Source organism: Denticeps clupeoides, chromosome 3 (genome assembly GCF_900700375.1).
Source record: "Denticeps clupeoides chromosome 3, fDenClu1.1, whole genome shotgun sequence".
NCBI lineage: Eukaryota > Metazoa > Chordata > Actinopteri > Clupeiformes > Denticipitidae > Denticeps > Denticeps clupeoides.
This window is the reverse complement of record NC_041709.1, coordinates 5,985,990-5,998,082: the sequence shown is the minus strand read 5'-3', so window position 1 is coordinate 5,998,082 and position 12,093 is coordinate 5,985,990. Positions and strand designations below refer to the sequence as shown.

The window sequence follows — 12,093 nt, the reverse complement described above, 5'->3', positions numbered from 1 at the left end:
TCATAAACAGGAGTCTTTGCCAGTTTTCTTTGGGCAGTAAAAAAAAACAACTGAATAGGATACCAGTCTTTGCAGGTATGTGTGTGTGTGTGTGTGTGTGTGTGTGTGTGTGTGTGTTATGCAAGTGCAGTCCAGTTATGCAAGTGTGAGTATGTATTTAACATTTTTTCCAGGAAGATGCTTTCACTCCAAATTAAATCATGATCTGTGACACTTTAATGCTATTAGGAAAATAACCTTGTTCAATGAAACACGCTGAGGCAGGGGTTTGCAGAGCGAGGCCTCAGGGAGTGACAGCTTAAAAAAAGAGCTCTGCTGCCACATTTGTAAGTCAATTGTTTGTACCAACACTATTACCATTTTTACATTTTGTTGGCCACAATGGCTCTTAAATTAATCTTGTGGAGCAGTACATGTATTATGATCAGGAGAAAAATAAAATGGGGACATAAATGACATTTTACTATTTAGATAAAAAAAAAAAAAAACATTGTTATTCCAAACTTGAATTTAGTTAAAGGAGAAATTGTCTAAGACTTTTTAAAAATTGTCTTTATCTTCCTCTCCCCTTGCATGTGCTCCCTGCACCCCCTTCTCCTCTCTGCATGCACCCATTTTTTAACAAATGAATTATGGGTGTAAACTGAGTCCATGAATCAAAGCCTAACAGGAGGATGCAGCGCAGCGCCGGCAATGCATCAAAAAATGATGAGCCTGGAGAGGAAAGAGAGGGCGGGGGAGTGAAGGCTGAGCAAGGGATGCAGAAGTTGCTTGAGGTACATATAATGTATGTATTGTTTACTCTCATTTGCCTGCACAAGTGTACTCTGTGTAATAATATTGATTGAGTTGTGCATTAAGAAGTCATGGGGGTATATTTATCATGTCTGCATAGTGTAATTGAATTGTGCATGAATTAGTGTGAGCTTTAACTCTGTCATGGCATCGGTGAGTATGAGTCAACTGAGCAAGGTTGTCACAAAAATAAAAATGTCATAAACCACCATGTGATGGCAGCTCATGATGGATTCATTTCATCAACTTCAGGGCTCTATGCTAGAAATGAGTGGGATTTGGTTAGGTGGTTGCCCTACAAGTGATCTTTAATGTGATGTAACTAGAGCAAATGTGAATGAAGGGTGAGGGGAACCCTTCCTGTGTGTAATGGCCACTGACAGGACAGTTCAGTGCAAATTCATCCCTCTGCCCATCTCACAGTCGTTCAGGGTGCAGACCAGCTAAAGAAGCAGTGAAAAGCAATGAAAGTTTGTTTAAATCAAAATAAGAACAATTTGGAAACAATTTGCTAATTGGCATTGTAAAAAAGATATATAATTAGCCTTAATTCATATTTCTTGCATTATTTCCAGTAATAATGTTCTTCGTTTCCTTTAATTCCAATCTAAATATGTTATTTATGTAATAAATTATCATCACGCATGATCCACAGTCAGCACATGACAGGCCAGCTTGATGAAAATATATGGAAAATGTTTAATTGAATTGTATTTCTTAAAGGGATTTCATTTTCTATAAATTAAAATTATGAGAATAGGGGTTTCTGGTAATGGCATCAGTATCCATGTTGTAGTGTAATGTGATCACATTTGGTCACTGAGGCCACATTTGGCAAAGAAAATTAAGGTTTTGGGGTGCTTTGGACATCGGTAGAAATGTCTGAAGGTTGTTTAGCCTCTTGCAGTAACAATCTACAACCTCTGGGCTTGTAATAATCCCCTTTCCTGTTTTCTGGTGAGAATTCAAACCCCTACATACAGTGGGGCAAAAATATTTGTCTTCCACTGATTGTGCAAGTTGTCCCACTTTAAAAGATGAGAGAGGTCTTTCACTTTCATCATAGGTGTATGTATGTATGTGCGTGTGTGTGTGTGTGTGTGTGTGTGTCTATATATATGTGTATATATATATATATATATATATATATATATATATATATATATATATGTGTGTGTGTGTGTGTGTGTGTGTGTGTGTGTGTGTGTGTGTGTGTGTGTGTGTGTGTGTGTGTGTGTGTGTATATATATATATATGTGTGTGTGTGTGTGTGTGTGTGTGTGTGTGTGTGTATATATATATATATACACACACACACACACACACACACACACACACACATAGAGAGAGAGAGAGAGAGAGAGAGAGATCACAAGTGGACCAGTTCTGTCAGGCCCATGCTTCCCTTCAGGTGTTGAGAGGCAGATAGATACACTGTTACAGGCAGCTGTCAGGACAGCAGCTCCCTATCAGCACCGCTCTGCCAAATAACATGCCAGTGCTTTCAAAAGGCTTTCTTCTCTCTCACACACACATACACATAACTCTCCTCACACTTACACACTTATTAATACAACTCTAACACTCACACTCACACTGTTACAGTCAGTATATCCTTCTTAACAAAAGAGAGCAACCTATGTTTCAGATTTTACAGTGACATAAACAAAACAAATGTGACTTAAAATAAAGCAGCCAACAAGTGTCCAACATGCAGTGGATATAAAACGTATGCATACCCATGTTAAGATATCAGTTTTTTTTTTATCTGAGAAATTAGTACATTTCGGGTTCTGAAAAAATATCCACAGCATTGGACATACTATGGAACCCAATGTAGTCACCAAAAAGTGGAGAAAATGCAGAACAATAAAGGCATTTATGACAATTAGACATTTCTCCAGAACCAATGAAAAGACAAAATGAAAACAAGTCAGGGAGGCTGCCAAGAGACCTACAGCAACACCGAAGGAGATGCAGGAATTGTACTACATGTCACAACAGTCTACTGTTCTCCATATGTCTAGACTATCGGGTAAAGTTGCAGTTGCCTTATCTCAAGGTGGAGGGACCATTTCAAATACCATTTTTGGGACAAAATCTTTAGGCGTCTGCTAGGAAGCTGAGGTTAATGATAAATTTCACTTTTCAATACAACTAACTCCTTCGTTGGATGAAATTTTAAATTACAGCATTTTATAGACCCCCTTATCAAGAGAGACTTACAACGTGCTTTCACGTTACCATCAACTAAGTAGTCAGTTCTGGTTCTGTACGACCACAACTATAAATACAAAAATTTGATTTACTCTGCTGTACTTTATCCTTGCATAAGTCAGACTATATTACAAGTTACTCTAAGTATTCTCTAAAGAGGAAGGTCTTAGGTTGCTGTTTGAAAATGCTGTTCTGACCTCAATGGGAGGTTCACTCCACCTCCTACACGGCCAAAACAGAGAAGACTCTAGATGAGTATCTTCCTTGTACCTTCAGTGATGGAGGAACCAGGCGAGAAGTACTGGAGGTTCGGAGAATACTGTGAGGTGCACTGTGAGGTATAATAAGGGCTGTGAGGAAGGAGGGTGCTGCCCCATGTTTGGCTCTGTAGGCCAGCATCAGTATTTTGAACCTGATGCGTGCAGATACTGGGAGCCGGTGGAGGGAACGTAGCAGTGGGGTGGTGTGGGAGAATTTAAGAACATTGAAGACCAGTCATGCTGCTGCATTCTGTATTAGTTGGAGAGGTCGGATGGCACTCAGAGGTAGACCTGCTAGAAGGGAGTTACAGTAATCCAGTCTGGAGACTGAACAAGCATCTGGGCCTGTGCTGATAGATAAGGGCAGATATGTCTAAAATTGTAGAGAAGGAACATGAGCGGGAAAGATTGGTGATGTGAGTCGAGAAGGAGAGTTGGTGGTCTATGATTACTCCAAGGTTGCGTACAGTTGTAGGAGGAGAGATCTGAGAATTCAGGTAGATAGCAAGTTTTGGAATGCCCAGCCTCTTACAGATAAAAGTGGGATGTTGAATTGATAAAAAATACATCATAAAAACCTGCCATTTAAAGAGAGGTGTGTAAATATTTTATATGCACGAGTGGAAATCTTTCAGGACTTTGGGAAAACCATCCCCTAAAGCTGCTGAGATGGCAAGAGTTTGAAATGCTGTCATCACCAATAACATTGAGCTATATTTTAAGCATATCTTAAAATATTAATAATTTAGATTTTTTTTACAGGGTTTTGTTTACTACATAATATTTCCTAAAACGCTCCTTAAAAAGTGAGCCTAAAGTTTGTATTTTACACGTCAGTGCAAAAAAAATGGCAGATTTTTGTGTCCTTTATTATAGAAAATTGGAAGCATGCTTTTTTTGAGGATTAGTTTATCACCTCCACATTGCATATCTTCTGTTTGCATAACTGTTAAAGTTCAGCCCCACTGTACCTGACATGGGCTCTGTTTGAACAGAAGAAAGTGTATCTTGTTAGGACTAGTTGTTGATATGATCATTGTTGTTGTAATAAGCAGAAAATGAAATATCATGAAAATCTTATTTTGGTGTGGTAAGGGAGAGAAAAAAAGTTTAGCAACTGTACCTGGTCTGCCTTACATGCGTCCAAACTTTTGACTGGTCTGTTAAATACAGTAGTAATTCGTTTTATTTAGCATTTTATTTTAAACTATGAGAAGTCTCTCTCTACAGGAATGGCAGAGCTGTCATCAGACTTTCTCTCCATCTCCATTTTCTTTCCAGGCCCCTCTTTCGTCATGCTCTCCTCCTGTCACTCTGCGTGTCTGTCTCAGCCCTCGGCCGGGATTCTTCCTGCCTCCTTCCGTCATAAACCTGTCAGCTGCACATCCATGCCATGGGGGGACGAGGAGAAGGGTGTCAGGGAATATCCTTTCGGTGTTCTTGCATCGGATTCCCGGCATCTCATTTTGCCTGGGAGACAAAGTACATAAACACAGACAAATTGCTGAAAAGCTCTGCATACTCGTTGTTCTTTGTTGCATAGTAATTTTGTCTTTATTCAAGCAGTAACGAACTATGTGAAGTCAGGTCACTTTATCTAATTTTGACACAAAAGCTGGATGTAATTTGAATGTAACACACAAGTAAAAATCAGGGCTCTTAGTTTTTGTAGATCTAAAGAAATCGAACGAGAATTGCTGGTGTCTTCCTCCTGTAAGTCGCTTTGGATAAAAGCGTCTGAAAAATAAAGTAAAGTAAAGTAAAGTTAAAATTCCCAGAGAGACAGATTAATCTAATTAAGCTGTAAATGTGAAATGTGGCAGTGTGGTATAGATATGGACATGTCAGAGTATGTGCAGCAAAGACAAGGGATCCCAATTAAAGTTTCCTCGGGGTAAACACCCTTATTTCCACAGAAGTAATACGTGTAACCATGTTAATTACACGGTAGACATCTTTTAGAAGGGTCAAGTGTGTGGGGTGTCAACTGTAGGGCCTGTCAAAGCCCATTGAGACATACTGTATGTGATTTTGGGCTATATAAGAAATAAATGCTGTTGTTATCCACACTGCAGATAGAGAGAGATTCTTCTTTACCTGTTAAATATCGAATCTGTCACGGTACACCTGCTATGTGCAAAGTTTCAACCTTTAAAATTTGCAGAGATATTTATGTTCTTGTGCATACTCTATATTACAGGTATGCTGAGAACAAGATTTCAATATCTTCATCTGTCAGCCAGTAGAACACAGACAGATGAATAGACAGCAGAACAGACTATTTTCTCATCTTGACCATTTTCATTCTCTGTATTTGTTTTGTGAAGTGCCCGATATGCACACAGTTGCTCTTTATCCAGTGCTGCAGCTCTTTACATCTCATGCTAAACTTAGGCAGAAATGCCGATGTTTTTTTTTCTATTGCTGTACAAGCCACCTCTCAGCCTGTAATGATTTTTGCAAGGATTGCTAACATTTTAGAGTGATTTAAAATGTCTCCCTAATGGCCCCTCTCTTATGACAGACTTTCTGTGAAGAAAAAGACTTTTCCCATCTCATTTTTCTTCCTGCTGACAGTGAGAGGCCTGATCCCTGGGACAGATGAAGAAGAATGTGGTCATTACAGCTCTGTGATAGATTCGTTTTGCAGCCATTGGGACGCGCTCGTCATTTTGCGTTGGGTCCAGTCCAGCAGCCACAAATACGAAGGCAAGACAAATCAACTTTGCTTATATGGAGCAATCATTAAATTCTAAGTACAGTGAGTTGTGAGTGAGTGCCTTTAAATAAATATGAGGCCTTTCCATTCTTAACGACCAATGACGTTTAGTCACTTTATATTTTATAAAAATACATGAACCATGTGCCTTCAAAACTTTAATTTAACTTTAGCTACATTAAAAGAAATCCAACAAGATATGTACTAAACTCTTCCCACAATGTCACTTAGTGTAATACCAAATAAGTTAATTAGACACCAAATGAATGATCAGATGGATTGCTTTGATTTGCCTACGAAGCTACAGGTTTTTATATTATAAATATCCATATCTTATTAGCAGTGTGCCATCTTTCCCAATATCCAAAAATCACAAAATGAATCTGCTTTTGAGTCTAATAATGTGGAGCTCTTCCTTTGAAAGTTGAAGTGAAGTGAAGTTGCCCTCTTGTGGTGACATAAAAAACTGCCAGTTTTCAGAACCTGGCTTTCAAACAACGAAAAAGCAGTGAGAATGTGTCATGTGTTAAATACCCCAATGCAGAAGAAATCTTTATAAAAGAACACATTTCAGGATGTTTTAGCGCTGCAAAAGGTAAAATAATAACCATGAATTAAAAAAATTTACAATAAACAAGATGACAAAACAAAGTATATTTATTTATCATTGCGCATTGCTCAAAATGATAATCATTTATTTTACTGGATTAATATCTGCTTTTGCTTAAGTAGAGTACAGCGATTCAGTTCAAATATGTGAATGTCAAACAGCATAAACATCAATGACGACCCATTATCCAGCCTTACAGGTAAATACAGTAATCCAGATTACAGAATCAAATGCTTTTCTTTAGCAGGTCTGTGTAACAATGGTTGGCTATCAGTTTATCACACTGTGACATGAAGAACCTCAACCGCAGTGGATCTCCTCTGACTTTGCATGATCTCGACTGAGGGCTCACCAATCGTCTCTCCTGTGGCCGTCCGCTCACCGTGTTCGGGCTGGCCATACCGCTGGTGTCCATACTCGAAACGCAGGCGCAGTTCCCCCACCCTGGAGACTGGGAGGATGTCGGGGATCCACTCTATCACAAAAGGTGTGGGTTCTTTCTGCCCAGGTGCAAACATACCTGTGAAAAGGCGCATGGTACTGTCTTTCAGAAAAAACAGAGACCCACGGGAGAGCATGCAAACTCTGCACACACAAGGTCCGAGCTGGTATTCAGCCTCATAGGATTCAACCTTGTAGGTGTGAGACCACATTGCTAACCACCACACTGTAGTAGCAACAGGTATAAGATAATGAAGAGCATGTTTTTCTAGTACAAAAACAGTCACTTGCCCACTTGTAAGAAGGTGCGCAGCTCCATGGGGCGAATGGGTTGGGGTCTCTCGGCTCGACTGTACGTCTCGGCCTGTGGCTCAGAAGGCACCTCTGGACATTGGAAGGGAGAGTAGGATCCGTCACTGTTTCTCACGAAGCTCTGGGTCAGCTTCAGGGGCAGCTGGGAGAGGGAGGACACAATATTTGTGCTGTCTGTTGGTTTTCTAGCACTAGTCAGTGGCTAGACAGCATGCTGACCAGACTAAAAAAAACGCACTGATACCAGTGCATGCAGATAAAACTTTGAATACCTCGGGTGTGTCAAAAATCCGCTTGACTTGCATCAGGTTAGTAATGTGCCAAGTGTACTTGCAGAATGATCCCAAAGGCAAAGCATCATGACGCACAAATTCTGAGAGATACAGAAAAAAGAATGAGGAAATACTACACTCCAACAGCACACCCATGGTGTTCTTTGATTTATTTATTTTATGAAATATTCAGGGACCGACGTCCTGGAGCAACATCTGGTTAAAAAAAAAATGTAAATGCTATACATACATACGGACTCACACTACCCCTTACATGCCCTGTTCTCCCTCCTACCATCTGGCAGACGGTTCCGCAACATCAGAACTGTAACTTCCAGACAATTCAAGAGCTTCTTCCCCCAAGCAGTCAGAGCTCTCAATGCACGGCCATCACCAAAAAACTGATAAACTCAACAATACAGTTCCAATACACTTGTTTTGCACATCTCAATTCATTTTGCACGTTTGTTTTGTCTTGTGTCCTATTTGAAATATCCAACATATCCACTTACACTACTATTCTGCCACCTATGACAAATGAATTCAATAACGAATCATGAACAGTTATTGCCATTCCATCTGCATTTGAAACACTGAATGAATTTACTCTGAATCCTGACCAGTGGTCAAGTTTGGCAGCCGTCTCTTCTTAGAGCCAAGTGAAAGACGTTGTTGCAGAGCATTGAAGAAGGCCTGTGGAATATGGAAGACCAGAGGCTCGGGCTTTCCTGGAAAGGTAAATATTGCCACTATTTATAACAAGTCTGGTCTACCAGAGGTCTGTATTTCTAGTGTTTTAGATATTTACTCCAGTGGAGGAAAATGTACACTTAATAGGCTAAAACTGGAAAAAGATACATCTGAAATAATATTCTTAATAACCAGCTATTATGGTGTTAATAGCCACATTATGTTAATAAACACTACTTACCATCAAATTGGTAATGCATAGTCTGGTGAATTCTTTCAGTAACACTAGCAAGCCACTGTTGAAAAGGGAGGGATACGTGGCTCTCATCCACTGGTTGGGTATTTCCTAGTTCAGATGGAATTACATGCCTTTATGTGGTTACAATAGAGAATTGGCAGAAAAACACATCAGGCTACAGCCCACATATTTTAGTTTAGAGATAGTTTAGTTTTAGAAACAAGAGAAAGAGGCAGGCAGACCTGAGGCCTTGTGGCCAGTGGAAATGGGCTGCTTCCTATGACTGGGTTTGCGCAGGATGGATGGACCACCAGCCCCAGCAGATGAGCCAGCTGAGGAACAGGGAAGGGAAAATAAAGCAGTGGAAAAATCCACCTGGATATTATGAATGGAGCATATGTACTGTTTATAATGAATCCAGAGTGACCTACATATTGTTTTAATATTTGAATATATTAGTGTTAATCCAATAATTTTCAGATATGTAATCACACCAGTTTAATTCATTATTTGTTAATGCCACTTTTCAAATTTAGGCTGCTGTATTCCAGGAACAAGACGCTGAAGAAAAGATGTTTTTTTGTGGGAGGAGCAGAATGCTGAAATCAGACCTGCCATTGGCTCATCCACTTTTAACTTCTTTGTCTTGTGTGAAATGATTGGCTCAGACATTGGTTGAGGATCTGTGGCACAAGGCCTTTGTAGCCCTTTGACATAACAAAAAACAAGTATGGAAAGCATTAGCACTAAACATAATGGAATCTAAAGCAAATGTCAATGTAACAGGGACCAGTAGGTAGATATTTTGGTAGATAAGAGATGTCACCAAATTCTGATCGAAGTTGAGCAGGAAAGGTAATTAATTCCCTAATTCAGGTTGGTCCATCTGTAGTTAAGTAGAGATAAGTGTGTTTTAAAAGCATAATATATAAAATGGGATGTGGTACCATCTTAAGAGATATTTAGTGGTATTAAGACCTGTGATGTTCCAACTGCAATAAATATGAGTGGAGTCTGCATATGCAGTGCCAACACACAACATACCATGGGAGCTGTAATTAAGGATGTCAGCAAACTCTGCGGCCAGCTTGTCATCGCTGGCAAAGGCACACACGCAGGCATAAAAGTGCAGGCAGAGCTCAGACTCTTGCTCTGAGGCAGTTCCTGTGGTTGGAGAAGCGACTGGATAAATGTCAGGCGGTGCCATCTCTTTATTATCATGGGAACTCCCATCCTGCATGGTAATGGACTTTGGTCCCAGTGCTCCTCTTACACCTGCATTCTGCTGGCAGGCACATCTGAATACCAGACCACCTCGGTCACCCTTTAGCCCTCCAAGGCCACCCACATTGCAATGAAGCAGGCCAAGTGGATGGGTCTCATCGCATTGGCATTTAACTACAAGCGATCCTCGCGACACCCGCTGTACCAGGGGCCCTGGAGACTCCGTGGCGAGCCTCCACAGCTCCTGTCGTGTCTGAGCTGAGACTTGCAGGGCCTCTAACACAGAGCTCTTGAGTGGTAGCGGGGTGGCAACCTGGCTAGCCTGACATTCCATGGCCTGTCGAATGTGCCCACAGGGACTGTCAGGTGTCTGGGAAGATGAGGAGGAAGTGGCTCTTTTTCCCTGCTGCTGCTGACGTTGACAGGAAGGCAGAAAGCAGCGTCCCAGGCTGAGGCGCGTGAGCAGAGTCCCGTTGGTTGTGGCGATGGCTGTGTCGGTCAGCGTGAGCTCTACAAAGCCACGCTGCTCAGGGCCACGGCCTCGTTGTCGCACGGAAAAAATCTGAATTGTCCCTGGAGATGAAGACGCCCCACCGGCATCCCCTCCTCCCCCATCCGTTACCACGCGAATCACCTCTGAAGCCGCATTGCTGCTCTTCTTGTTAACTCTCTGGCCGCCCGTGGAAGCCCCATCCCGGAAAACAACACCACAGGCCTTGTTTTTGCAGCTCAAGCCACGAGTGCCATTGTAGATGCCACAATGAGGACATTTGCGTATCCCACGAAGGGTGGGTTTGCCAAGGTTGGATAAGAATGGTGGGGTCTTCCCTCTATCTCGTGGTTTGGCACACAGGCCTACTGCAGAGGAGGCGTGAAGAGTAGGGGAGACCACTGGAAAGCCAGACTCTATCTGATGGCCTTCCATTAGACTGGTATGTGGCAAAAGGTCCTGGGTAAGTCAATAAATAAGCATTGAATTAATTAATAGATATCACAAACAAAATTATATTGTGTATCGTAATCTTTCCCTTAATCACTACGAAGGGCACAATTTCTAATTGAACATGACTAATTTCTATGAGTACTATCATATTCACGTTCTGCTGTAAAAAAAAAAAATCCATATAATCGATCGTGTACTCGAAATCTTGTAATCTTTCTAAACTTGCAAATTACCATCGTCAATCATGAACATTGAATCTGACTACAACACGTCACATTAATTGCAGGTTACAGGTTTAACCTTACACGGTATACACAATAATATATAATATATAATAATAAGTATGGATGATATTTTTAAAATGATATTAAACAGTAATGCATGACAAGTGTGCGCTGACGAAGCACGTCCGTGTTACGCGTGGTTGTTTTAAACGCAGCTTCCCTGCGCTGTATGGTCAGACTCTGCGGGGGGAAAAAACAACGGCCTACCTTTTTCTCTGAGCTTTCGCCATTCCTTCTTACAACCAAGACGTTGTACTGCGTCTGTAACGCGACTCTTGATTGGCTATTGCGCTCTGCAAGAGGGCGGAGTCGTTGGCGTGGTGCATTCTAGGAGTTGAAGTATCGGAACAGTCCCGCCACGACCGTGACGAATTCAGCTTCGTCGTGAGGTTCTGGCGCGAAGAAGCGGCCACTAGTGACCAACCTCTTGCCCGTTGCTTATTTAACAGTTGCTTGCTGCTTGGGGAGTCGACATTCGTTGCGATAATTAAAACATATTTTAAATTCCGCATAAATTCGCGTGGGTTATTCAGACAGAACTGCGGAATGTAAAGGATGTGGTCGGTCACGGAGATCCATTTCAGCGGAGACGTCTGGCTTAGACGGATAAAGGTCCAGATGAACTTATTATCTAATATACTTTTTTTCCTCTAGTGTTTCACTGCTATGAATCAGTTTTCATCTGAAACCTCAATAGCTAATTCCAGTGTGAAATATTTCTCAGTTAAGTCTGTTTATATAATTAGTCTAAACTTAAATGTGCATTCCATGTTAATCCACCCCAACCAGTTTAACTAAATTATTTCCAGTTTAGCAATGACCATTTACTTAATGACTGAATTTCCCCCAATGACATCCAAATTTATCATGACATTCTTATGAGGGGCCTTGCAAAGGCTCAGGGGGGGGAAAGAAAAAAAAAAAACGCTCTCCAACATAATAATCCGGTATGCATCAGCATTTTAATGGGACAAAGCAAGAACATACTGTATAATAGTAGCATTAACATTTTTTTAAAAATTCAAAACAAAAAGTCAGAAAATGTCCTTAGGCACTGCCTACTCTTAATAATTCTTGGTTGGCTAAAA

General features: G+C 41.0%; 1 protein-coding gene across 2 annotated transcripts; it reads right to left on the bottom strand.

The window, feature by feature from the left end:
• Positions 1–6,666: 6,666 nt before the first annotated feature.
• On the bottom strand, positions 6,667–11,378 carry c3h2orf42 (chromosome 3 C2orf42 homolog). 2 transcript variants are annotated; one of them, XM_028973529.1, is made up of 9 exons: positions 11,213–11,378; positions 9,599–10,727; positions 9,166–9,261; positions 8,797–8,886; positions 8,558–8,662; positions 8,247–8,354; positions 7,627–7,727; positions 7,334–7,496; positions 6,667–7,121 (listed from the first exon to the last, which is right to left on the bottom strand). In XM_028973529.1, the coding sequence occupies exons 2-9, from the start codon at positions 10,701–10,703 to the stop codon at positions 6,880–6,882; spliced, it is 2,010 nt and encodes a 669-aa protein (XP_028829362.1). In that variant the 5' UTR covers positions 10,704–10,727; positions 11,213–11,378; the 3' UTR covers positions 6,667–6,879. The 2 variants fall into 2 exon arrangements, with proteins under 2 accessions (XP_028829362.1, XP_028829363.1); XM_028973530.1 differs by lacking the exon at positions 9,166–9,261.
• Between the last annotated feature and the right edge of the window lie 715 nt (positions 11,379–12,093).